At 38.2% G+C, this 27,741-nt stretch overlaps 2 protein-coding genes across 7 annotated transcripts in view; one reads left to right on the plus strand and one right to left on the minus strand.

The window, feature by feature from the left end:
* Positions 1-12,312, plus strand: ASB14 (ankyrin repeat and SOCS box containing 14). Of its 2 annotated transcripts, XM_015874887.3 has the most exons (12): positions 86-141; positions 304-337; positions 1,391-1,603; positions 2,072-2,123; positions 3,311-3,446; positions 3,545-3,703; positions 4,384-4,629; positions 5,003-5,174; positions 5,777-6,320; positions 7,138-7,291; positions 7,657-7,879; positions 11,615-12,312. In XM_015874887.3, the coding sequence occupies exons 3-11, from the start codon at positions 1,476-1,478 to the stop codon at positions 7,848-7,850; spliced, it is 1,785 nt and encodes a 594-aa protein (XP_015730373.2). In that variant the 5' UTR covers positions 86-141; positions 304-337; positions 1,391-1,475; the 3' UTR covers positions 7,851-7,879; positions 11,615-12,312. The 2 variants fall into 2 exon arrangements, with proteins under 2 accessions (XP_085372541.1, XP_015730373.2); XM_085516415.1 differs by lacking the exon at positions 304-337 and having other exon boundaries at positions 1-141.
* The window catches only part of APPL1 (adaptor protein, phosphotyrosine interacting with PH domain and leucine zipper 1), a 23,120-nt gene continuing 3,747 nt past the window's right edge, over positions 8,369-27,741 (minus strand). Inside the window, exons 4-23 of one of the 5 annotated variants that reach the window (XR_014934644.1) lie at positions 27,129-27,200; positions 26,226-26,313; positions 24,548-24,589; positions 23,769-23,827; positions 23,180-23,326; positions 22,895-22,977; positions 22,636-22,794; positions 21,319-21,507; positions 20,646-20,688; positions 20,210-20,266; positions 19,110-19,201; positions 18,363-18,545; positions 17,899-17,991; positions 16,261-16,310; positions 15,683-15,857; positions 15,543-15,579; positions 14,466-14,612; positions 14,158-14,208; positions 13,715-13,804; positions 12,886-13,150 (exon numbers count right to left, since the gene is read on the minus strand). Coding sequence is in view for 2 of the 5 variants with exons in the window: in XM_015874882.2 (XP_015730368.2) it covers positions 13,001-13,150; positions 13,715-13,804; positions 14,158-14,208; positions 14,466-14,612; positions 15,543-15,579; positions 15,683-15,857; positions 16,261-16,310; positions 18,363-18,545; positions 19,110-19,201; positions 20,210-20,266; positions 20,646-20,688; positions 21,319-21,507; positions 22,636-22,794; positions 22,895-22,977; positions 23,180-23,326; positions 23,769-23,827; positions 24,548-24,589; positions 26,226-26,313; positions 27,129-27,200 (1,914 nt within the window). In the remaining 3 variants the exon portion in view is untranslated. Of the gene's footprint in view, positions 13,151-13,714; positions 13,805-14,157; positions 14,209-14,465; positions 14,613-15,542; positions 15,580-15,682; positions 15,858-16,260; positions 16,382-17,898; positions 17,992-18,362; positions 18,546-19,109; positions 19,202-20,209; positions 20,267-20,645; positions 20,689-21,318; positions 21,508-22,635; positions 22,795-22,894; positions 22,978-23,179; positions 23,327-23,768; positions 23,828-24,547; positions 24,590-26,225; positions 26,314-27,128; positions 27,201-27,741 lie in introns of all 5 variants that reach the window. The other 4 variants (XR_014934645.1, XM_015874882.2, XR_014934643.1 and 1 more) reach the window with 4 other exon arrangements.

Here is a 27,741-nt window from a genome sequence, read left to right on the forward strand (position 1 = left end):
AGTCCCGGAGTATCTTATGATCAGTTATTTATAGAGAGCTATTCATGGACACAGACTCTACAGAGATCGTTTTCAGTCCTGAAAATATCACTTTCAACTTAATCACTTCTTCAAAGTGTGAAGCTTTCTCTCTTTCAGAAGGTGAGGAAAAATCTGCATTTTTCTCAATACGTAGGAAAATTAGTACTGAAAAGAAACAAGTGAATATGCACATATTGTATTTTATGTATAATGAAACTCTAGCCATTACTTATGTGGGTATATTCTTAACATATTTCTTTCTTGATGCATGTGCGATTATAGAGAAAGACCTTGCAGTCACATGTTGCTGGATCAGGTAAATGATGCAAGCTTGCTGTGAATTGCTGCTGTTTCTTGAATTATTGCAAAACTTGTGAGAGTGTTGACAGCTTCCTTCATTTTGCTGTGCTTACACATTTTGCTCTTTTATTTATCCTCACTTGTATTGTATTGTATTATTTTGTTCTGTGTTTTTGGCTTTGTTTGTTATTGTTTGTTCATTTGTTTTCAGTTCAGCTCTCTTGAAAAACAGAAGTGGAAATTTTGATGAGGTGAAATGATGAAAAGCTTGAGTCTAAAAGAACTCCTTTGATTTTAATCTATAATGACAAGTAGTTGAATGTGCAGAAGAGTAGCATGTCCGATTGTCTATAAAATGTTTGCATCTATAGGTTGATGTGTTAACAAGGACAAACAGTTGTGGTATATCTGTTCCAAAAGGTCATAGATGATGTATACAAGGTTGTAAATCTGGTCTTTTTTCAAGCAAAGAATTCAATGCTGTTTCAATCATAAGATAAATTTAGCACATAATGTTAGAACATACCATTAGCATTAACCTACAGTATTGTTCTTTACTGAAGGATATGGCTCTAGTGATAACTTAGTTGAAACAGAATGAGAAAACCTGTTACCAGAATGTTTGTGTCCTTCACCTACTGTGCACCACGTGGCCTCGGTGAAAAAAACAAAGAAACATCCCAAATTTTGCTTCAGACCTGTTTTCCTGCTAAGGAAAGATCAGAGCAGGACTGTGATGTCTGAGTGTCTGGATGATTTAAGAGGGAAGGTCTGTTTAAACTATCTCATAATTATGTTTTACTTATTTTTGCTGCTTTCCAGTAAGTAATACCAGAAAAAGTAGCTATTCTGTATGTTCACTCTGTACAGTAGAGATAAAGCTAGCACAGGCTATTTGACTAGGAAACTTTATTATGTTCTAAACAAAACAGTTCTCTCTGCAGTGGTCCAGACTAAATACTTGACAGACGGCTGGAGCTTGAGTTGGAGAAGTTCTGATTAAGTTATTTTGGGCTGTGATTTGTTTTGCTTGATACTTAAACACTGATTGCTGTTTCTATTGCTCCAGACATAACCTGAAGATTTAACATCTGAATCCAATTAAAAAGCAGTGTTTTCCTACAAAAAGGTGATCCAGGTTGTGCCAATTGGACATGTATAATTCTGTATACATATTTGATGATCATTCTGATGATGAAATCCCCACCCAGCAAGCTATTCAGGAAAGCTTACAAGATATTCATAAAATGGAAAGAAGTGCCAGTGCAACAGAGGATGAAAGGTAATGAGTTACTACTTCTACTTTTGGTGGTTTCTTGGTGTTATTATATGTCTGACCCTGTCTCGTGGGTAACACAGACCACTTGTAGCTTGTTTGTTCAGAGTTCTCCCTAGAATGTCTAAAACGTGGAATGTATGAAGCCTTCTGGTGACATCTAATAACTAAAAGCCTAATATCTAAATGAATGCAAGGGTTTCCTGAAAAAAAACATATGTTAAAAGAAAAATAAAATAAGTTGGTGTGGTAGATTTCCTCATTTTAGTATTTATCTGCTGTCCTTTTCTGGAAGCCAAAATCTTACAGTGGCACAAGAAGACCAGCAAAAATGTATTTTTAATGTGTTAAACTGATGAAACTCACACAAGTTAAAGAAATCTAATGTGGTTATGACTTGAAGGTTAAAACTAATGTGTAATTTTGAAATGAATATCACATTAATTATAGCATTGTAATGTTGTGTTTATGCAGTTTCCTGTGCGTTGCAAGTAAAGAACGTGAAGAGATAATTGCAGCAATTCGGACAGTTAAGTACAAGTGCTCTATACTACACCCCTCTATATCCAGCAATCACGATGCCTACATTCTGTGTTTGATCAGCTGCTTAAGTGCAGGTTTTCTTTATGTAGTCTTGGAGAGAGTTAGGCAACTGAAGAGAGGTCGCACAAAAGCTGGCTTTTATTAAATAGGAACACAGTAATGGAGTGGGTTCATCTGAGATTGCAGTACTTCATCTCCTAGAATCAGGGATGACTGCCAGTCCTTTCTTATAAAATTAACCAATAGGATAGCAGTGCCCCTAATAAATTAATGCCTCGTTAACCAATATTTGCTACTTCGTGAGATAACCAGGTTGAAGCTGTTAGGACAGTTGTTAGGACAGAGGTGTGACACTGGGAAGCGTTCTGTCCAGTCCTTATGCACATTGCAAGTAGTTACAGAAACATTTAGTGGAGTAAGAATCAAGAGCTCAAGGCTTCTTGGAAATGTGGATGCAATGAGTGTACCATGCAATGAAGAATGTGCCTAGATGCTAGTTATACTTTGTGTCTATTCTAATAAGTACGCAATTCTTTGGTAGGTAGGCAGAAAAACTTCAGCAAAAGAGATTGAAAGCAGACTATGCCACTACCTTATAGTTGTAGTTTATAGGAGAGCAGACTGCCTTCTTCAGGGAATGATGGGATAAAAAAAAAACAGTACGGTCAGGACCTCTAATTAACAGGCTTTCTTGCCAACTGAAGTTTCACTGCTTCTCTATGAGATATCAAATTGAAACCATAATCACTTTTGTTAATTAGAATTCCAGTGAGGCTTTTAGTAGAAGCAAGAATGAGTTTCATCTCAGTTGTCAGCTTCATTTTACTTTTGCCAACCTGAATATTTTCCATACAATTTCACCAGGACACCTGTTTGCTTAATGCTCTAAAATCCTCTGCACTATTATATATGAGAGGATTGTAATTTAAGTATTTTAGCTGTTGTAATTATAAGCAAGTGTCTTCAGTGTATCTTTCAAAATGCTCTGTGAGTCAGTGTGAATCACTGATTATTCCATTCACGTAAATCACCCTATGATAAAAAATTGCTTTGATGAAGTATGTTTTTTTTCTTCTTGATATGCTGCTGGGATAAATATCACTCAATGTATTGTTTGCTTTAATTTTGTTTTATGATGAGTAATGAAATACACATCTGTCTCAAAATATCACAGGTCAAGAAGAGGCCTTAAGGAAGTTGGTGAGGCACAGTTCTGCTTTTGAGGAAGCGGATCAGCAAGGCTGGCTTCCTGTGCATGAGGCTGCAGCACAGCTAAATAAGAACATTCTTGAAATAACTTTAAAAGGTAAAGGGTCCTTTCTGGTTTTCCACTAGAATGTTTTACAAAGCCAGATTTGATGAATAACTTCAGCTTCAGACGTGTTCTGCTTTGCTGAATTGCAGCCTCCCCTGCCGCTACATGGGAACAGACCACGCTGAGAGGGGAAACACCTCTGATGGTGGCAGTCAGGAACTGCCTCTTGGAAAACGTCCACTTTCTCCTGCTCAATGGTTGCAATCCCAACATTAAGAATGAAGATGGAGATTCTCCTTTAGTTGTAGGTGAGTGTCTTAATTGGAGGTAGAAAGGTGAGAGAATGAGGTGAGTTTGTAGGTACATTCGTTAGGTTGCAGTTTTACTTACTTGATTTATGCAGAGTTTAAAATGTTTTGGTATAAGGAGCAAAAAAATGTAAACTTCAGTATTGAATGTATTGTCTGTTTTTCTTAAAAGATATCAAGGCTTTAATTGAGCTGACATTCCATGTTAGAGACTACAAAGTTCTGAGCATTATTTGTTAATTATTATCCTTTCCTTATCATCTTGGCAGATCAGGCTTATTAAGTTAAGAACATGTGTGACACAGTCATTTTAGTCTTTGTTTCATGTTTACAGTAATTGCCTGTGATGATTAATGGTGCAGGCCAGCTCCTGGCTGCACTAAGTGCCCCTGTATGTGATCTCCATCTGGTGGCAGGAAAGGTTGTATTCTGTTACAACAGGAATCAGCAGATTACACAGAAAAGGAGATTACCATAAAATTCTTCCTTTTGTATAGTTTATGATACCCTGAAGAGAAAGAACAGACTCGTTGAGCAGTTAAAGCTTTCAGTATAGTGTGATGTTTCTTGGTGTATAAATAGCCGTAATGGGAACAGCTTGAGCTTTCCTGGGCTGCCACCCAACAGCAACTAGGCAACGGTCTGACATTCTGGCTTATGTTTTCATTATTTTCTTACAGCAATTAAACACAATTCATATGAGGTTGCCTCCTTGTTGATAAATTTTGGAGCAAAAGTGAATTTGCAGTGTATGCACAAGAGGACTGCTTTGCACGAGGCTGCCAGGCTTGGCAGAAAGGATCTGGTGATGCTTCTGCTTCATTCTGGAGCAGATCCTGATCCTCGCAGTGGATATGGGCTCACACCTCTAGCATTGGCTGCACAGGCTGGACATACAGAAATTATGGAGCTCTTATTGAAAAAAGGTGAGACTTTATTATATAGGAAGAGGAGGCATAGAGCAGTGGGGTCTTGCCAATGTTATCAGTATCCGATGGGAGGGTGTTTAGAAAACAGGCCCAGATTCTTCCCCTTGGTGTCCAGTCATGGCAAGAGGCAATGGGCACAAGTTGATAGCAAGCAAATTCTTTTTGAACACAATAAAACACTTTTTTAATGTGGAGGGTGTTGAAGATTGGAATACGTTGCCCAGAGAAGTTGTGGAGTCTCTGTGCTTGGAAATCCTCACCAGTCTGCTGGGGCTGACCCTGCGACAATATGTCATCTCTGAAGGGGGACAGTAATTATTGCTGGATATTCACAGTGACCATTGTGAAAATCCTCAATGCTTCTTTCCAGGTGCTGATGTTCTTTCACAGGCAATGGATTATTCTTCTGTATTATTTGAAGCAGCAGGAGGAGGAAATCCAGACTCTCTGAATCTTTTGCTAGAATATGGGGCTGATGCTAATGTACCAAAGCACTCAGGTCATTTACCGATCCACAGAGCTGCATACAGAGGACACTTTCTGTGAGTTAATGTAAACCAAGTAATAGTGAGACCAAATATATTAATTTTACTACTGTTAAATTTGCAACCAATAAGTAAGAAACAGCTCTTCAAGACTGGGATCGTTCTGTTGTGCTTAAAAATCTCAGAATGTTTTATTCCCATATTAGTACATGTGTTTAAATTGCATTTAAATATTATGTAGTGTTAATTTAAATGTGTTGCTTGAATGTCAGTATGATTCTATGTCATGTTAATTGTGTGTTGTAGCAATTAATATTATGCTGTGTCAATTCCCTAATTCCTTTAGGCTGTGCAGCAACACGCTGCTCTTGAATTCCCCAGAGAGCTCTCAGTGAGAAGGAATGATTATTCTGCTAGTATAGAATGCAATGTTCATGGAGGGTAGTATTAAAAATTATAATTAGTAAATGTAAAATCATAGTATCCACTACAGGCTGTTTTATCCTTAGCAATTAATGTAGAGGTACAGCATGCTGTGGTACTGATTTGGTAGATTAAGATTATGGAATACGGTCAGAATAAGTTCTAACTATTCTAATTCTAGCTGTGTGAACCAGAATGCTTCAGAATCCCTTACTGTCCTTATTTTTTTCCTTCAGTGCCTTAAAGAATTTAGTTCCAGTTACAGATTTTGATGCCATTAAAGAAAGTGGAATAAGTCCAGTTCACTCAGCAGCAGCAGGAGCCCATCCTCAGTGCCTTGAGTTTCTCCTCAAGTCTGGGTTTGATGCCAATTTTATGCTGGATCAAAGAATTCGCAAAGGCTACGATGACCGCCGGAAATCAGCGCTGTACTTTGCTGTTTCAAATGGGGATATCAATTCAGCACAGTTGCTGTTGAACGCTGGAGCCCTGCCAAACCAAGATCCCATCAACTGTCTCCAAATAGCCTTGAGAATGGGCAACTATGAGCTAATGAATTTACTGCTCCGGCATGGGGCTAATGTTAATTACTTCTGCAGAGTGAACACAACACATTTTCCATCAGCTCTGCAGTATGCTCTGAAAGATGAAGTCATGTTAAGAATGCTGATGAACTATGGCTACGATGTGCAGCGCTGCTTTGATTGCCCTCGGGGAGATGTTTCCCATTCCCAGTATGTGACTGATGGATGGACTTCTACTGTTATCAAAGATACAAAGGTGAGTATATCACATGGCTTCATACGTTGTTGTTTTACTGCCAGTATCATTCATAAAGCTAAATGAAAATGTACTTGAAGCGATCTGTCAGAAACAAAAATTTTAAAGACTTGTAAAATTAGGAATTGACAGTGCTTTCAAATTGAATTAACATTGACACAAGACCTGGTTCATGGCAGTAAATTGTCATAATCTATATTTTACAATTGTGAAAATACAGCTAATGATTAGCACAGGATTTGCTCTCTGGGGCAGTCTTATCCATGCTGTGAAAGCAGGAAGTTGGAGGCTGGATTGTGAGCTGTACTGTATTGTGTCACTAATATGGGAAGTCTGCTGTAGGGACCCACCTGATAAACACTGAGCAGAAAACCTGGACTGATCTAAGCAAGTTCCTAGAGACACTTCTCAGAGACACTGTTAGGCAGATTTTAAAGTCCGTTTGAATGTAAAAAGCCTTTATTTAATCTGAAGATCATCAAATAGCTTCTGTTGGAAGGAATCTCATCCAGTCCTACCCCCCTTGCCATGGGCTGGTTGCCCCCATCAGCTCAGGCTGCTGAGGGCCCTATCTATGGCTTTGAGCACCTCCAGGGATGGAGTACCCACACTTCATTTTTGGTTCTAGCCTTGTACAACATAACATCTCTCAGATTGCACTGGGGGCTTGATACAAGCTGTGACAGCCCTTAGAACTCCTCTCACAGCACTCCTTCCTGGTGTTCTGCAGTTACAGAATTACTCTTGTCCTGCAAGGAAGGAAGTCATTTACAGAAATATTGGATATTTTCCAATTGAAATGTTTTGTTTCCATCAGTTCTGTGAAGTGATAACGCTGTCGTGGCTGAAGCATCTTTCTGGGAAAGTAGTGCGAGTAATGCTGGATTATGTTGATCATGTTAACATCTGCTGGAAGCTGGAAGCAGCTCTCAAAGAACAGGAGCTCTGGCCAGACATCAATTCAATTTTAAGTGAGTATCTGGTAGATCTGAAATAGCAGACTGACTATTCTGGGATTGGGACCTTTTTCTTGGTGGTATTTTTATATCAGTTTGCTTTTCTCCCCTGAAGGTTGGTTAGGCCAAAAGTTATCTATTGACAAGAAGGCATTTCTGAAAGGAAAATCAGTCTAAGTAGTGCTTAAAGTCAGGTAACTCTGATAGCTGTGGCAGACTGTAACAGCACAGTTTATGTGGTCCAGGGCTTACATCCTGACAAGGTCAGTCACCTGAGGACCGGCAGTAAAGTCTGGAGTGGTTTTTGATAGGTGCTGGGCAGTGAGCAGTTGCACAAACATGATTAAGTGACTCATGAACATCCATCACCTGGTTTCTAGCAAACCCTCGCTCCCTGAAGCATCTTTGTCGCCTGAAGATACGGGAATGCATGGGCCGGCTGCGTCTCCGTTGTCCTGTCTTCATGACCTTCCTTCCACTGCCAAATTGCTTGAAAGACTACATATTATACAAGGAATATGACCTCTATGGACCGGAAAGTTTCTTGGGAACCTCCAGTGTCAACTGCACATAATTATCCTGTACTTTGAAGGGAACGTTGAGGTGGGTAAGACTATTTTTTCTCCTATGAACTGAAAGTTATGTGAAGTTATATGGCCATACTTAAAATGCTTTGAGCGAAGATGTGAAGAACCATTACAGCCACTGGTACCACTGTGAGCCTTGTATCTGTGTGAGGAGGAAGCCTGGCATAACACATAATACCACTTTTAACTGCAGTGTTCCACTCAGGGCCTTCGGGTAAACAAGATGACAGCGTTTCTGAAACGTTAATTCTGCTTCTCATTACCAAGCCCTAATATGTCTCATTTACTTTGTAGTTGATGGTAAGTGTGTCTTTGGATGGCACTATAAAAGAAAACCAAGTTCTGGAGAGAGCAGTTTTCCAGTTTCTCTTCCAGTTGGTGCAGCTAAAGCTTACGGAGCATTACCTGGGAGCAGTCACATCTTACAGCACACATGACTATTCGTTCCCAAAATGCTACCTATGCTAGTCTGTGTCTTTAAAAAAAAGAATCAACAGAACACATCTGGTATTAATAGTATTTATTCCTTCATTATCAGTTAAGCATAGATTTTCTAGTTATACATGCATCTGTATTCACTTAGAGTTACATAGTTCAAAAGTCTGCTTTTCTCCAGAAAAATCTACAAATCTTATAAAATACAAATTTAACCGTAATGTAATGTAGTATGAGCCGCTGCTTTTCACATGGTGTCTGTCATGGAATTAAGAAAACTAATGAAGCCAGTGAAAACAGGTGGAGGTACTCTGTTAATAGTTGTGCTGGTATAGCTTCTGTACAAATGAATTCTGATGGTTACCATAACTGCAGCTCTGTACAACGTGCTACACGTTGTCATGTAACAGAGCAACACGAGCACTAACAGCCAGCAGAGATAGAAAGGGTCTTTTCTTCTAATGTTCAGTCTTTGATTGCTGCAGAAGTTATCAGCATTCCCGAGTAACTTCCTCTGAGAAGAGCTGGCTGATATGATTAAAATGAAGAGAATTGAGATGCACTTTACAAGAGAGAGATTCAGCTGCATGTTAGAGCTCGGTTTAATGGAAAGGAAGGTGTCTTGTCATCATAGCGGTACACCCAGAACGTCACCACTAGGAAAGAAGCGGGCAGTTTTTGTATCAGTACAAATTCCACTCAGAAAGTTACTATACTTAAGCTTTTATGTAACCTACAAAAAGCTGACTGAAGTTTTGGCATAATACACACTGTTGGTGCTTCCAAGGTTAAGACACAACAATCAAAGCTGAATTAAGTAGGCTTACTATTGGAGGTCTTTAATACAGCTATTCAGGGACAAATGTGCAAGTCTCAAACATTGCAAAAATCACTTACACTTCACTAGAACAGAACCAACCCAGAACATCATCAGAAGAATTTGACCACTCCACTGCGTTATAAAAGTGACCTGAAAGATTGTACAAAATCCTTGGCTTGCAATATAAACTTCATTAGGAATACAAGTGCAATCACAATGACGTACACCAACTTAATCTTGCCATGATAACTTAGATATCACTACGGCATGACAAAAACACAGCCTACTGCTTGGGTAGACAGAACATCCTTGGAGACTGATAGACTTGCAAGAAATTCTGCAAAAAAGAGCAAAGGAAAGAAAGAAATAAAGCAGTTCTTGCTGTCAGACCGAGTGTCTCAACTGAACTCACTAAGCAGAGTCAGGAGTGTGTCAGTTCTGGACATAACAAGAGACTGCATAACAACACAGCTTTCTCCACTGGCTTCTCCTAAATTCTCTGCCCCTTTTTTAATTCATCAGACTTCACCTTCAACGTATGACCAGCCAATATTTTTCTGCAATGGAAATAAATTATATCTTTATAAAAAGGCTCAGCTGCATGAGGTTTTTCAGCTGTGGTTTCACATCCATATTAAGATGTCACTTGTCTGCATGTTTCTTAACTCTTAAATATTACTTGTCTGTTAAAGTTGTCTTGATATAATTTCCAACTTAAAAATATTAAGGAAATAACAGACCATCAAATCCATGTTTGCTTACACAACACACGTTACCAGGTCTGTGTAAGCTGCATATGACTATTAACTTGTCCTCTGGTTTAGACTTCTACAAATCTATCCATAAATAAGTACTTGGTATTAGTTATAATGCAATGAAATGCATGCCTGTAGTTTGCCCACACTTTTTATATATTTTGATGTTCACACTGCTACATTCATAGACAATGTATGTAGAGCAGAACAATGAAGAGCAAGACCTGCATGGCCTACACAGTGTAATAAACTTAATATCCCATTACCCACATAGTTTCTGAAATAATACTGTGTTCACATGAAGCAAATTACAGCTTCAGCTCAGATCAGTCCTTAAGTAAAAGGCAACAGGAAATATTAAACAGGCAAAATAAATCATAAGAAAGGAAACCAACCAGTAATTTATTTAAAACAGGTGGTGAAACCCTACCACAGTCATTGCCAGGAGAACGTGAGGCGTTTATATTAAAAGCTGTACTCTCAAAGTAAATACTAAGTAATTTTTTTAATTAAGAAACATGTTTCCTGATGAAGCAGCTCTACAATTCATAGATCAAAGGGTACCAAAAAGATTTTCTGAGGGAAGGAGGACATGGATAAAACCTCAGCAGCCATTCCTTGCCTTATGGTAGTTCTATCCATAGATCCAGGTGCTCCTCCCTTTAAGTGGCACTGAGTAATTCTCATCCCACTGCTAATTCACTGCACTGTTCCATTTTACCATCCTGATCTCCCACAACTTGCCCTTTGCTCCTGCAGCTTTCATCACCTTCCCAGAAGCTTTTCTATCTATCTGCCTCTTTGCTCATTTTAAACCAGCAAGACTCGCCTAAACAAGCAAAACAAAACCTCCCCATTTCATTCATGCATGGCACTTTAAGTTTAAAGTGCTGCTTTCCTCATTCATTTCCCTTCTTTTCAGGGGTTGGGAGAAAAGAATCATTCACTGCAAGTGAAATGCAATTCAATCCTATGCTGTCTGATTAAGAAAACTACATTTAATGGCATAGATGGTAAAACGTGAGCTACAACTGGAGTAATTCCAGTCAGATATTGTTTAATCTGAAAAATTCCATAAGAGCACTGTAGTGCCTCAGATTTTTCTCTTCATTTCCTTCTCATAGTTCTGTGTTTATGTCTAAAACATAATGGGCAGGTTCAAAAAAAGATAACTCGGCTCTCTGCCCTCTCTCCAATAAGGCACCCTGTCAGCAATACTTTGGATGAGGTTGCTGTCTGTTAGCTGTCCTCCTCTTGGTGCTGTGCCTACTGCAGCTCATCTCACTCTGACAGACGTGGTATAGGTGACCAGATTCTTGGAACTGAGGACCACCGATTTAATATTTTCTTTGCTGTTGCTGAATTAATTTATCTTTGTGTGTACTTGAGGAGGACACAGTAAGTTTGGAGGTTAAAGGTTGGACTGGATGATATTAGTCATCTTTTCAACCTCACTGATTTTATAAATCTGGGCTGTGCTGGCGTGTTGTTTCATAGAAAGTAGAAATCATTACATTAAAAAAAATATCCAAGAGAAGGAAACATAAACTGAAGCAACTTGTAGAGATAAACTGGCTGCCACGCAACTGGATATAGGCAGGAAAAGGAAAGAAAAGCATTTGCTGCCTTTCTGTACGTTTCTGTTGAAAAGAATGAAAGTAGCCTCTTACAGATGAGGATACAAGACCAGATAGGAAGTAAATGCCACTTAAGTTTTTGTTTTTTGTTGTTTGTTTTAAAGCCTTAGATGTGTATGGTCCATGTGACACTACAAGGCAACATCTGGTCGCAGGCTGATGCCACATGGCCTGACTGGATAACAGCAAAAGCAGGTACTTCTGCAAGCTACTGGCTGCTCTGAGGATGAACGTGCTGAAACAGAAGGAAGAGAACCTGGAGCCTCTCTCTTGCTCAGTCTCCCACTCCACCTCCTCTTTCAAATACTGTGAGCACTTCCACAGGTGTTAGATCCCTTCTTTATGCTGTGGTGTCAGTGGCACCGTGAGAGCAATGCTCCCTTTTCTCTCCTGTGACAGAAGGCAGATGCAGTTGGTTGCTGCATAGAAATGCCTATCTATCTCCAGCATAAAAAGCAGAAGGAGGTTGCCTTTGTTAGCCTACGCAAAACAACTTCTATGCAATTAAGGACAGTGTTCCTTTTATGCATCTACAGCCATCTAGCACAGAGGTCCTGAAATCCCTCACTTAACCAGCACCATGCAATTCTAGCTATGAAGGGCTGGGCTGAAAGCCAAAGACTAGAAATGTTCTGCAATGAACTGTAAAACACTCTTAACCGTTATAAAACATCTTAGAATATACTCTTCTCTTTCTACATTTTCTGTTATGCTCAGGCCACTATTAGAGAGACATCTGTTCCATTGGAGTTTAGTATTTATAGTAATTAGTGCAAAAATAAATATTTCTTCTTACTTCAAACACGTTTTCTCATCTGGATCAAAAGATGAATGCACATTTAGTATTATACAAAATAAATATTACACAGGGTATGGGCCATGGAGTTCAGGCTTATGAGGTATAAACAGAGACTGCTTTGAAAAATGCATTAGGAGACTGACTATAGGATGCAGAATAGCGCAGTCTTTTATTTCTATCTCCTGTTCAAGGAAGCCTTCTGCATTTGAATCCCCCTCACCCCCCAAAAAAAAGACGGTACCACACAGTGCAGATTTTGTTTCATACTGTCTTATCTGGACACTCCCTTTTGTTTCCAGCAAGGTGTTCTACACGCTGCAGTGTAATGAACAAATTGCAGTACTACTCAAGTTCAGAGAGAACTTATGTTTCGTTTCCAAAGCAGTCAATTGCACAGATGGGCAAATGGAAAAAAGAAAATTCCATCTTTTTCCCTTCCTGCAGAGAATTCTTTGAGAAAACCTAATTTTGAGAAAAAGAATGGTGATGCTACCATGTCTATGTGGCATACAAAAGAGAACTGAAACTGACACGAAAGTGGTAATCGCTTAATTGAGAAAGAAACAGCAAGGCATATTAGGGTCTAGACATTGTGAAGTCTTTATATAATACAACAGACCCTCCAACTAGATTTCGCTTCTTGTAGACCTTACTTAGATCCATGATTCCAATTTTAATGAACTAGGCAACCTTAGGTTTCAGATTCCCTTTTCTTCTTTCCGTCCTCTCCTAAATCGCTGTCTTCTGACTGGCTGCTGCTGAGGACGACAAACTGTCCTTCTCCACTGCTTGGGTTTGATCTGTTGGAGGCAGCTATCAGTCGGCTTTGCTCCTCTAAGTCCTGATTAGAGAAAGGAGGGAGGAAAGGGAAGGAAATCAGAAAAATAATCCTCAAGTTAAAGCTCCATAAGGTAGAAACAGAATACTGTTACTAAGATTTGGACATTTGGGTTTCAAAGCTGACATCTGTAGGATAGCTTACATGTTTAACGCCTCTGTACTGGTAACCCATACAATACAGCAGGTCAGAACTAACAGCTTGGCCTACAGCCTGCTCCCTGCAGGCTCCAATCTCCAATTGAATTGTGTCAGTGCCTGGCTGATATTTTCTTGCAGCCATGTATGGGACAGTCTGCGATAGGTGTTCCTTCAAACACTGCTCTTAAATACCCCCTATGAAGAAGTTTTGTTGTTTATCTCCTCAGAAAAGCTCTTTTGAAGTACTAAAATACAAAATTATACAGAATCTGCACAGAAAATACTTCAATAACTTGGTTTCACAATACTCTGTTTGTTTGTTCTAAAGAATGTGATATTGCAGCTGGAACTACAAAGCTACAAAACAAAGTGACTAAATAGGAAAAAAATCAAAACAAAAAATAGTATTAAAAATAACAGAGCGTACCTTTTCAATTTGTTTTTGTTTAGTCAGTTCTTTTTGTTGTTTCTCTTTGACTCTCTCCATTTCTTTTTGCTTTTCTGATGCTTTTCGATCCTGAAGGGCAAAAATAACAGTAAAAGAAACAACTGCCCAGTGGGCTTGGTGTGCTGTGGGCTTATCTGAGTTTGTTCAAAACTTCTGGGACACCTGATTTATGCTTCTTTTAATGGACAGGTATGTTTGTTAAAGGTACAGAGTGGATTCCAATCTTGAGCATTGTGCCAGGGTAGATACTGGTGAAGATCTTTTTATCTTGGATTCAAATTCTATAAAACAAATCCTTTTGAGTTCTCCACAACAGCATTACTGCATCTATAAGCATCCTGCAGAATACAGAATATTACAGACTCTAAATATGCCTTCTCCCTTCCATTCACAAGGATACTGTCCCCTAAACAGATTCTTACCAGTTCTGCATGGAAAGCAATCTGTTTTGCCAGTCCAACGGAGTCACAAATCTAAATAGAAATCAAATTTGAAATCGTCTGTAAGAATCTAACAAATGCCTTTAAAAGCATGCCATGTTCCCACATCAGGTACGATAGTGTGCTAAAGCATTTTACAGTTACTTCAGCTATTGGATTAACTTGTTTTCAGTACATAAACTCTCCCATACAAATCCCATAGACAGCCTGAATGGAACTAACACCTTAGAATCCATGTCAGAAAACGACTGGAATCAGAAAATGGATACAAATATAACCATCACCAATACCTTTTCCCCTTCATTATTTGATTCAAAGATATAGCAGATGGAAGTTTGTCGACTGTCAGCTCTCCCTCCTGAAGTTCTAAGCACAAATCCAAAGAGGCGCTTATTCTCCTGATGTGTAGCATACAAGACTACACAGGGCAAAGGAAACTGCCAGAAAGGATCAAATACAGAGAGATTAAAAGTGGTTTCAGACATTCTGTATAGATTTCCACTGTTTGCTTCAATAAAAATGCTTTGTAATCTCAGTTCCCAAAAGAAGGTGGACCAGAAATAATTCTGAAGGCCTCTCCTGCAATTGGAACAAACCAACAGCATGAGAGTTCTTCCTCACCACAGAGGAGCACACGTAGAACACTGCATGTGCACCTGTAAAAGCTCACAGCTTTGGGGCGGTTCTGAACTTAATGCCACAAAGAAGGAAAAGGAAAACACACATGGCGTGATATGAAGAATATTTTGCATGTTCAGTATTTCCTTTTATAGAAATGATGATACCTTCAGTCCCTGAGAAATGGAGCATCGTTATAAGAAGACCCAAATGAAGGAAATGATTATAAACGGTGCAGAGACAAAGGCAGGGGAGGCACAGCTTTGAAATACAGAAAATAAAGACTGCTTTTATTGAAGAATTAAGTTGGCCATATTTGATTCCACATGAAAACCCCACCTGGTTTTGTCGTGCACAACGCTGTCAATGTAATGATGGGAAAACCAAAAACCCAAAACAAAACAAGCAAACAAAAGGCAACAAAAACGTTTTGGACTTCTGAATTCGTTCCAATCTTAATTCTATTCCTCCACCAATTACATCAAGCAGATTGTTACAATAAAATACTGTCATTTTCCTCAGATTTTACCCTATCAAATCAGGGGGGGAAAAAATGTTTATGAAAACTTCTTTTTCATGCCAAGCTCAGTCCCCTCAAACCCAATGTTTGCATCAGCCAACAGCTTCTGGGGAAATCTGTCTGGAAATCTGATGCTGTCAGTGATTTTTTGCCAACATTTAATAACGTTGTTTATAAAGTAAAGGAATTACTTTGCTGGGTATTTATCTTAGAAGGTAAAGTTACTTACTCGTAGTCTTGTAACTTGTGTCTGTGGATCAATTAACCTAAAAATTTGGTTTTAAAAACAAACCAGAAAGTAAATTTTACCACAGTGAAAAACGTTCCTTCAGTAAATAAACATTAGTAGAAGTCAGGAAGGAAACTTACTTTAAACAGTCACAAGTGACTAATAAATGTGATTCTGTCATCCTGAAAATGTTATGGATGGCCCGAGCTGCCAGGATTTGACGCATTGTTTCATAAACAACATCCGGACTTTCATCAGACTTCACCTCCATGGAGCCAAGAAACCTTACAATGAACAGCTGATGAAGAATCGAATCTAAGAGAAACAAAAGTACTGAGTAAGTGAACTCTGGGTTGGGGCTTCTGTTCAAAACTACTTCCAAGACCAAAGCTGTACTCAGGAAAACACCAGACTTGCAATAAATTGCAAAGAGACTATTTGTGCTTATGAATGACCGCACAGCAAGATATGTATCTGCTAATTTGCTTTCAAGAATACAATAGATGCAATAAAATATTTTTGTTTTATAGCAGAGAACAAGAACCAGGCCTTTCAGACAGTACTCTGATTTAACTCAACTTGTTTAATACATTGCTAATGTAACGTAACTGAACACTCTAAAACTGGAGCTAAACAAGGAGAAAAGGTGCAGGTAAATGTACAAAATCAATTTGTAAATTCTCTGATTCATTTTGCATTGAAGTTTTAGGTTATTTACCTTCATTTTCAGATTTTGAGCCTCCCGTTTCACCAAAAGGATTTGTGCGTCTATTAAAAAATGAAAACATTAAACCAGGAGTCAGATCACAGGAACCACTAATGGATAATGTAGTCTCATGCTGCATAAAATGAGAACAAGATCATGACTTCACAAACGTGTAATCTGGAGGAATTAACCTACGACAAAGGCAAGCAATTTGTAAGGGCAAGAAATTTAATTGAGAATAAGACAAATTGTCAAATGATGGAGAGAACAAAGGGTATTATTGTCCTATTGCTGCCACAGAGTTGGGCTCCCATGGCATTTTTTATGCTTGAATTAAGTCCAAGGGAACAAAGCACGACAGAACAGCTTTGGGAGGTACAGCCAAATGCTACTCCGTTCATTACTCCAAAGGAGCATCACACCTCTCAGCACTATCTCAAGTTGATGCATTACTTACTAAAGAAAAGTCACTGGTTTTATTTCAAGTGCAGCTTTCTGAAAACACCACTGGGGTTTTACTCCTAGAGGGTCAAGAGAAATGTGGCCGTTTCTGGCTCTCAGAGGTGCTATCAGTTACAACAAAAAGTGAAAATACTCTAGGCTTCCAAGTCTGTATTTTGAAAAGCAGTAAAGCAGTGCTGACAAGAACATGGGGAGCAGGGAGATTAGTTAAAATAAACTTAGCGAGGGCTCATAAACTTTGAGTTAGGTTTTATAAGGGAGTAATAAATGCACCACCTTCTCTACTGTTAAGTGTTCTAAAAGCAAATTTCTGAACTAAATCAGAGAAAAATTACATGGATCTCTCATGTTAAATCGAGGTTGCATTGCTACAATGCTTAAATAACGAGGACTCAATTAAGAATCCTCCCACTGAAATATGACCTGTGTAAATACAGATAAACTTTATTAGCAATTGTTTTTGCTTATGCTTGGCACTCAAGACTAGATGGGAACAGCAAATGTAAAACCTCATGGGATCTCACAAAATAAAAAGATTATGTCATCAGCATCAGAAACTCGGGTAGGTTTATATATTATATTAATTGATGTATGTATGATTTGTTGCATTCTGTACCAAACACTGCAATTCTCCACTGATAGAAAATGCAAAACTGAGTCATTTCTGTATGAAAAACGCAATTGTCTCGAATTCCATTATGACTGATGACATGAATTTAGCTGAAATATTAAACTTTCCACTTCCTGGAATGCAGTTCAAGATTGATTTTAAGTCAGTATGTTCTTAATGATGCAGTCAGCCAACTGATTATTCTATTATACCAAACAACAAAGAACTGTCCAGACGGGGAAAAAAAAGTTGCATGTATACCATTTTCTCATACATATGAGTTAAACAACTGGAAGTTATTTTTCTCGAGGGCAGGGGAATACAGAACACACTATTGTGGCTTTTTTTTCCCTTACAAGAGCTGGAGCTGCAAATATGTTTTCTTAATATCTGAATTCTGTACAAACAGTTCCAGAAATGCGGAGCCGATTTACAGACTTTTAGTATTGTTTTTGTATGGGAAAATTGAAAAAATTCAGCTAGGAGAAAAGGCTTTTCTGTTTTGGGAGGAGCTCTTAGACAATTTTAACTTGTCTATATGGGAGATCACTCCAGAAGCCTAGATCATTTTCACTCACCTTTCAGTTTAAGAAGAGTGTCATCGTTTGCCATCATCACCTGGAGGCAGGGCTACCAAATTTCTCTTGAATTTCCAAGAGGAAATACCCAAGCTGCTGGGTGAGCAAGCAATAGGAAAGGAAAATACTTTGTGAAACCAAATTGTTAAAATCAATCAAATTTAAAAAAAAAAAAAGCAATAGCTGTTAAAGCAAGAAAAGCTGCTGCAAATTAGAAAACAACATTCGGAATCTATGTGAGTAACTCACATTTTAGACTCTATTTAACAACAACAACAAAAAATACTTGTTTTGCTTCACAGGTCACTGCAAATCTGTAAATTACTATTTTAAAACAAGAAAGAGGAGGGGCAAAAGGCAACGGGTCTGTGTGGAGCTGCAGCCTAAACATGGGAATTTTTAAAATAATTTTTTTCAATTCACATTTAATTTGGGACTTTATTTTTTCTTTCTACATTTCCTACCTGCCCGACTGCCCTGAAGACTTTGCTTGACCAGGCAGATCTTCACTAACTGGAGATATTATGTCAAATTGAATAGGAGTGTCAGGGGCAACCAGTGAGTCCAGGGATAGTGCAGACAGAGCAGGGGATTCGGATCCCAGTGACCCCGTGCTGCTGGTGCGGGCTGCAGGAGGCCGAGATTGTCTGAAACAAAGCAGAAAGATGGAAATGAAGGCGTGTTAATTAAATCAAATGAAGATGAATATAATATTGCAAAGCAAAACAGAATCTAAAAACTGAAGAGGATAAGGCATGGTCATATAATCAGAGCCTACACTCCAAACAAACCTAAGTCAGTTACAGTTACTATTTGCATCAGCAATGCCATCAGATGAACATCGGTGTACAACTGCGGATCAAACAATGCATTCTAAGGTCTGCTTCCAGGTGTTGTATGCATTAGGATAATACTCAGCGTGAATACAGAGAACAAACAAACCAGACATAATGTAATGTAACACAACTTTCTAACTGGCAGGAAATCTGATTGTTTGTACCAATGGGTGCTAAACAACGCCAGCAAGGCAAATTAGAAAATGTTTTTCTAAGCCTATCAAAGCTTTCCCTCTGAACACAGAAAGCTGAGGCTTCCTTATGAATTTTTTATTGTTGTTGTTGATTGGTTTTGTCTGGCTTGTTTTTTTACTGGAACTTTACGCAATAATCTTTTCAGAAGTGCTCTTCAGGTGACCGTATTCAGCAGCTTACACTGTCGGACGCATGCTCTCGTGCCTCTGCTGAAATGAAGGTGATGGAGTAACGGCCTCGAGAGCTGACTGGTTTACACGGGCAGCAATTTCCTGCAACAAGTAAATGAAAACAGATTTTAGTTTTCACCTGAGTGAACACACTTGCTTTATAATGCTGCAAAAGTTAGTAAAAGCCAGCAGTAAAACTGCAATCTGCCTGATAAAACAAGCAAACAGATACAGGAAGAAAAATAAAGATCCCACTTTCAAAACATACCTCGACTACTAACAACACGAAGACTCAAAAGTCTGCACTTGAAATTTGGGAATGTTTAAATGTTTCTTTAAAACCAAGACAGGAATGATTATCAAAATAGCCACTAAGTGACAATGTTATTTCAGCAAAGAATAGGCCTCTTAAAGAACTGGGTTTTATTTTTTCAATGAAATTACTTGTTCTGAGATATCAGTAAGCCAGCAGAAAAAAAAGTCCTGAAATAAAGAGGATTTTGGAGAGGGAAGATACAGGAGAGAAAGCAGTGAAGAAGCAAAGTTTTGTGCAAGCAACTCAGAAAATGAGAGTATAAAGCCACTGCAAAGTGAGAAGGCAGTGATATCACAGGTAATATAGAAAGAGCTGGGAGCAATCCGTTTTCAATCTGTACTTTTCAGAAGATACTTCTGCCCTTCAAACAAGTTTTATTCAGCAACTGACATTCATAATCCTAAAGCCATCAGAACTGTAAAAAGGCTTCCAAATATTGAATTCTAAGTGTTACAAAGGGGTCACAGATCTTGTTATTCTCTTGAATTCATGCATATATAAATAAATACACCCTCAGTGATCTAAGGGATCTGCACTCCTGTACACCTGGACTAATGAGCCTCAGCTTTGAACTAATCACAGCACGTGCCTTCAGCAACAGGTATCAGTGTTATTCAACTGCTCCAACTACAGTGCTCATATCTGGTATGGAAGCACTGGAAAGTTTCCTTTCACATAACCCATCCCTGCTTCAAAGCTCAACAGCAAATCAAGGAGTATGATTTCTCTTTCTGAACTTTGTGAGTATCTATGTATGAAAATATTACTGATGTGGTGATTTTGGTGAAGTTTACCTCAGGGTTTTCACTGAGATATATCTGTTTAGATATGTTGTTTATTGTGCATATCCACTGAAAAAGAGAGGAAAAAAGAACATATTAGATTTGTCATAGCTTCTTTCCAAGAAAGATGATTAAACACCCCTAGCACTGACTGCTTTCAGCACCTTTTCCACCTCATAATTTCAGGGCCAGGCTAACGCAGCCCAGCTAAAGCCTTAAAAATAGCATAAAACACTATAAAGCTTCTAGAACAATTTTTTTCTAATCCCACTCTATTATGGAAAGGGATTTAAACGCAGTAATAGTTTATCAGACTTTCTGAAAGTTCTCATGGTTAGAATGTTCACTATTTACTGCCTGAAGAATATAAAGTGTGCACTCCAACTGTATTCATGCATTCCCTTCTGTGCAACAGAAAATTCAACATGTGGTCCTCCTGCAAACTTACCTCTTCATAATCTTTTTTACTCTCTGCCTGTAAGATCGAAGACCTAAAAGAGAATGGAAAACAGAGTTTTGCCTACTTGAAATGCCTCACATGTCCTTCCAGATTAGAAACCCCCTTTTCATGTTTGCGCATTGCACAAAGAAACAACCAAGTCTGAAGATTCTGTGTACTGAGCACAGACAACATTTAACTGGGGAATGAAAATTCATTTTTCTGTATCCTTTACAAATTCTGTACAGCAATCGAAGAGCTCATCTTACTCACTTACGAAAAATATCTTTCCATGGTTTTAATTGAGTTCAGACTATGCATAAGCAGAGCCTTCTACAAAGGTATGTGGTGCTGTTATCAGAAGCTTCAGCCGTTCAAAAATATACTAAAGTCACAGTGAGCGACACTTCCTGAGCTGAAGCCAAATAACTGTTGTTTCCTGAAGAATTTATTGGCCATCAGAGAAAACAACCGGCCTCACTCTGATGACATCAGCATCATTTTTCCAACAGACAAAAGTGTGAAAGGAGAAGGCGCTGAGCTCACTGGGGTAAAAAACCCCAGACTGAGGTTCTTTAATACACTCCAGACAGATGACAGCCTGATGGATTTGGAGTCAGACTATTTTTCTTAAGTAGTGAGTACATTTTCTTACACATAAAACTAATGTAAGAATACTTACTTTTTACCATCGAAAGATGTTATTTGAAAACAGTACCGTCTGTCTTCACAGTCCACAGCCATCACTGAACAGTTGTCTATGTCCATGACAAGTCCCCCAGCCACGTCACCTCTGGCCTGGCTCATCAGATTTCCACCTTGAGTGAAGTAGAACTGTCTCTCCCAACTGGAAGATACCAGCCCTGTTTTACTAGAACATGGAAAGAGATCCCTGCTTAGTAAGTTAGTTTAGCTGAGCTCTATAATTAGAATACTTAAAATAAAAATTACATGAGCAAGCTGTATGGACACTTAAAAAATTTTCCTCATGTAATGTTTTAGGTTAGCTTTGCAACTACATTAGTCTCATCTGCTGCATATTTATTTTAAATCCACTGCTGGGCAGAATTTACGAAAATCTTTGCTTTCTTGGGTTTTATCAGACTGTATGTAGATAGAAGAGACATCAGTTCTTTGGTTTTGATGTTCAGTTTTCATAGCACTCCTGTATGAAAGGTGAATGTTCAACTGATACACCTTATCAACGTGTTTTATATGATCTCCAAACTGTTTTCACTGGAGAACTTGAGGTAAGCATTAACCAAGGTATGTAAGACACCTCAATTTTCCAAGTATTTTGTATTGTTCAATGAGGTTATCAAAGTTTTGCAAAGAGCGGTTTGAGTTCCTATTCTTACAGAAGAACAACAGAGAGGAACCAAAAATTGGTATCACTTGTGGTTTGGCCTCTCTTGTAGTTCAGATACTCTCTTCAGTATTAATTGCTGCAACTGTGTTCTATGGCCTTGTTCAGTGAGTGTTTAGTTCTCACTGTTAATGTAAAATTAACTTTAAAGAAAAAAGCCTGCTTGTTTGGAGGTTATTATGCAAGGTACTGAAAAAAATCTTACTCTTTCAACTTCTTTACAACCACTAAAAATGACCTTAATAGCACCTAACAGCTCCCTCCAGTGGAGGAAAGACTACCTCATCACACTGTGACGGATGTTCAAAGTGTGTTTAGGCAATAGTGGTTTGCCCTGTACAACCCAAGCTTGTTGTATTTATCATCATCTTGAATCCCACAGCTTTCTTGGATGCTTGTACAAAAACACTTCCAGCCCCAGTCTTGTTGGTTTACAATTACAGTCCAGTGAAATTACACTCTTAAACAAATGAGGGAATCCAACGTTAGGAACAGAACAGCTCTGATGGGACTTACTGCACTAAACTACATATTTAAGATCAGCATCCCTTATTCCAAAACAACACAGTGTTATGTTTCTAGCTTCCACAAAGCTAAATATTTTTAAAGATTTCAGTAACAAGTCAGCCTTACTTCCTTGCATTGAGATACCCAGCTTTCCGTGTTAGGTTCCTATGGACAGGAAATTTTGTAGGATCAGGATCAGGCAAATAAAGTGGATCACTGGCTACTTCCAAGTCTTCTATAGTTTGTTGCATGTTCTCTATTTCGCACTCCATTTCCCTGCGAACACTAAGGTAAGTTACATGTTACTAACAGAAACAATATATTACTAAGTGAAAATAGAAAAAATAATTGTGCAGAAGTGCAAAATTAAACCCAAACAACTTACTTTTGTACGCTTGTGCCAATGTTGGTGAGAAATTCTTCCAATTGATCAGTGAGATTTTCTGAACCCATTTTAAAAAAACTTATCTTAAAAAAAGGAGGAAAAGGGAGAACTTGGTCATGAATGAAACTAAATAAAGCAATCAAGAAATTAATGACAGGAGGTTAAAGCTTCAAGAAGAAATCTGGTTTTATTCCTTATTCCCAACAGTCAGTTTCAGTAGATCAACTCTCATGAGGTTCTCTTACATCTTCTTTCAGGCCTACAGCTTATAGAATGTGAAATTACCTGAGCTTGCATATATCCTAGCAAGGGTTCTAACACAGCGATTTTCTTCTTGTACTGAAGAGTATTTAACGCACAGAAATAATGCATCATAGTCTGATGCTGTTTTTTCCTGGAAGTATACACATCTTCTGTAACTTCAGCCTTGATCTAAAGAGGTACAGACAAGGGGAGAGGAGAAAAAAGAGTGTTTGAGTCTTCTCAACAGCCTTACAAACAGCAAGGGAAAAAACAAGAACAATACAGTAATGTTCTAAGTTCTATCAGCATTAACTGCTGTGTGCTACAATTCCCTTTATATAATTCACAGATGAGGGATGCATGCAAAGTACATGCAGTATTGTATACAGTAGTCGGTTCATCACAAAACAACTGGACTACAGTGTCACAGCTTTCACCTTGTAGCTTTTTCAGTGTGTTCAATAAAGCTTATTTTTGTGTTCTGAAGCAAACTGCCCGGAATGCTACAACATCAGCTACCAAACTTCAAGTGCAATCTGCTGTACTTTATCTTTCATCACAAATTCTTACATTAGACAATTCGTTCCTAACTCGTCTAGAAGTTGTCTTATCTGCATTTTGTTTTACAGACCTTTTCATTTTCTCTTCTTTTTGACAACCGACTGTATCGTGTGATGGCAGCATCGTGGTCTAAGCAATGAAGAGAGAAGAAGGGATCATTTTGAAAAATCAATCACTTACAAAATGCAGCATAAACACTTTCATACCCCCATGTCCTGTACAGCAGCCCAAATATAAAGTTCTGCCATAATAAAGCCTTTAATAATTCTTGCTTCTTCAGATTTATTACATGGATGACAATACTTGGGCTGAAAGATCAATTCTAACCAATTTACCCCAGAGCTGAGAACCTGACTCAAAATAGAGTCAACTCTCCTTGAAAACTTCCATCTCATCTTTTTTGCCTCTGAAGCAATGGAGCTATCTGGATTTAGACAAGGACACAGCAGAGCAAAAGTACCTACTGACAGTTAGGAAGAAGACTATCAAATTTTAGGGAGATTAGATTCATATTTATCAATCCATTTTAAGTGCTGAGTTTAAAAAGTAAGCTAATGCCTTACTCTTTACATTAATTTTAGAAGCATAATCCTGAATTATTTTATAACTATATACACATGTGAAGTATTGTGAGGAAGACAATACCGTCCATTTGCCTTAATGCTTTGGTCCATAAAGCAGAGATTTACAAGATGTTCCAGGATACCTGGCTGCCTAAATATCACTGACAACAAACTACAGTGTAATGACTTTAGGCCTTCCAGCTATCTCCACTAATGTTCTGAGTAAATATTCCACAAGAATACTGCTGTACTGCAATATCTGTCACATAGACTGTTTTACACTTACCATTGCTTGCAATTTGGAAAACTTCTTTTAGAGTTAATATCTCTACAAAACAACATATCACAGTTAATGAAGTCATTACAACATTTATATGGGTATATAAAGACTTCTCTTGCCATGTTACGTTGCTGAACAGGTGCAGTTCATACTTCATACCATACTAAATTATCAGTACAGCCATCTGCAGCTGGCAAAGTCTGCTCCTACTTTGCAATAATCAGTCCAAAAGCATCACCTACTGTTCTGCTGAAAGCTTTGGTCTTAGTTGGGGAAGTGGAAGCACGTGGGAAGGGGAAGTATCAGGAAACAGAATACCCCATGGCACTGTGATTACTGCTAAATGTGCAATTCCTCCTACCTACAATTAGTCACATTCTAGTTGTTTTCCAGTCTTGATCAGGACACAGAATCAGTACAATGCTTAGGAAAACTTACTCTAATCTTGACTGCGTTTTTGTGTCACTTCACAGCATAAACTAGCAAAAAACAATGTTGTAGTTTACCATAAAGCAAAGACCAAGGAAAAAAAGTGAAGTACATAATGAAGTATTGTATAATTTCATACTACGTTATCTGGCGTTTAAAAAAATGCCAGTAAGAAAATTTCATTTGCTATTATTGCCTTTTTAGAAAATATTGACAGGAGACCTTCCAGGCTCTCCTTCTTGAAGAATTCACCATTATTGTTCCCAGTTACTTTGTTTTTAACTTTGGTTTATATTTGAAACCCATTTGCCTCTTCAGCTTAGTACCTTGAATAAACTCTATCATATTTAGTTCTATTGTTTCAGACCAGGCAGGTTAAGCCAGAGCTGTTACAAAAATAAAAAGGTCTTCATCTTATGCTTACGCTTATAAATTATTACCTTTATTTTACCTTTATTATTACCTTATTACGCTTATAAATTAGTAGGGTAAAAGAACTCCCTTCCTAAACCTTAGTAATTGTAGTGGAAATGCTGAGTTGCGGCTTGAAGCAGTGATTGAACACCTGGTGGGAAGGCAGGGCAAACCCAGAGGAGCTCAGGTGCATGCAATGCAATGCTCTGATTTACCTGAAGGATGGATCCACCCCTTCCCAGACCTCATTTAAGGGTTGGCAATGGAGGCAAGCATATGTTCCTGGCAATTCCTGTGTACCTGAGGCCTTCCAAAGGTAAGCAGCTAATTTTCCTTTGTTTCCGTGTCTATGGCTTCTGCATTTAGGCTTATCCTTACTTGTTGCAGCCCAGGATTTTGCTACCCTGCTATTATTGCTGTGCTTTCTATTGCATTATTACCTTTACACTAATAAATAAAATACTGCAGTTTTAGCACTTCATCGTTTGAATTTGATTCAGTCAGTGTATTTACATTGTGATGTTGGTATATACGCAACTATTTCCTGAACATACAAATTCTCTGACAATGTTTTCAGTAACTCCTAAATCTTCAACTTGAAAATGCAGCTACTTCTATAATGTTGCATGTTTGTTGTAACATGGTAACACTTGGTTCTTCATCTCTAATGCTCTCCTGAGTAGAAGCTATTTATATTAAAAGCATTAGGAGATGCATACACTTCAAAGCTGAGAAATAAGTAGCAGATCCTGTTGGGTACAATAGGAACTATAGAGATAGAATGATGTGTTTTCTGTTATTGCTGCCATGGGAAAAAGCATTATTTGTTTGACCACCCTACCTTTTAGATCTCTTTCTTTAAACTGAGTAATAGGAAACATCATTGCATCTGCAAGTTGAGTAGAAAGTACTGCATGGCAAGAACTGAGCTGTAAGATAAGGGAAAAAAGGGCGTTTTTAGGAAAACAGTGCTGAGACTGAGGAAAGTAAGAAAGCAAGAGAAGTTTCACTGAAATTTGATGCACAACTCACATAATTTTGCAAATTCACTTCTGCAGTTACTCCCTTCTAAGGTTCCTTATTTCATCATCGTCTTTACATAGAAGACTCTCACAGCATAGCGTTCTCCCTTATTCCCTCCATCTATAATCCAGATTGCTGAATCATGTCAGAAGATGGCCTCACACCTTTTGCTGACCAGTCAATTTATTTCTACAGCTTCTCTCCAGCTACATCACAGTCCATCTTCCTCGGGTTACTGAGGATGATCCAAACAAAATGTTTATTCTTTCAAAAAGTAGCATTTAAACAAAGGAGAGGAATCATGAGGAAAAATCCTGCTTCTTAATGATGCTAACATCTTTTTCAGGAGAGTCGATCACTCAGTCCGCCTCTAATACGAACAGCAAAAGGTTCCTTTATCAAACAGGTATCTGAAATCAGGGGATGCAAATACCCTGATAAGACAAAGGTGTTTTTTGACATTCTGTAATGTCATTTATCTTTCTGTAATGCTTTTGGTTTTGTAGTTAAACTATCTTGATCCTCAGCAACGTGGACTCATTTTGCTGAATTGATTGTTTACCTTCAGGTTATGTAACCCTAAGCTTATACTGCAACAAAAGTTCAGCATTATCAAATGAAAGCTGTTTCTGAACCTGCAATTTTAAGACTACAGGTAACAATTCAAAGTGAATACATAACAAACATTAGCAAAGTAAATGAAATAAAGGCAAGTACTTGCCTCATCAATCACTTTTGCAAATTGCTGTAAAGTAGAATTCATGATTTCATCATCTCCTCCCAGTGGAAAGTGCTGCCAAAAAAACCCAAACAAAAATAACAGGAGGTTATGCTGGTTGTAGTGTTTTCTGCCATTCACACAAACATAATATTCATGTCTAAGAATGTACAAGGTAGTTATTTTAAAATGATGCACTTGAAATGCACTGTGGGACTATTTTGTGATTTTTTTTATTTTTTTTTTTTAAATTGTCTCAGATAAGAAATAGTTTTCGGAAACAGTAAGGATTAAATTCTCCCTTGTTTTCTCCAGAAATTTTTCACCATATTTCTGGTGAAATATTTTCACCAGAAATAAAATCTCCAGAACTTACTATCATTCATCATAGTAAGAAGAACTTAATTCTGGAAAATAGTAATAACAGGACACATTTCACTTCAGCAAACTCTTTATGTGTGCCATTGTTCCATACAGAATGGAAAGCACCTGTGTTTACATTGGAAGAACTAATATGAAGATAGGTTGATTCTTTTGGCAACAATGTGAGCCACCAACCTTAATAGTTTGCTTTATCTGAATCAAACCTGAATACATTCTGTACTGTGCTCTGTGA

Source organism: Coturnix japonica, chromosome 15 (genome assembly GCF_054131305.1).
Source record: "Coturnix japonica strain WE chromosome 15, WE-NBRP24, whole genome shotgun sequence".
Classification (NCBI taxonomy): Eukaryota; Metazoa; Chordata; class Aves; order Galliformes; family Phasianidae; genus Coturnix; species Coturnix japonica.

Bases quoted from the DNA above. Each gene is read 5' to 3' on its own strand.
- ASB14 (XM_085516415.1), top strand. From the start codon at position 1,476: ATGTATAATTCTGTATACATATTTGATGATCATTCTGATGATGAAATC. The intron at 2,124-3,310 runs ACAGTTAAGTAC...TCTCAAAATATC, and splicing joins AGATAATTGCAGCAATTCGG to ACAGGTCAAGAAGAGGCCTT. The intron at 3,447-3,544 runs GTAAAGGGTCCT...GCTGAATTGCAG, and splicing joins TCTTGAAATAACTTTAAAAG to CCTCCCCTGCCGCTACATGG.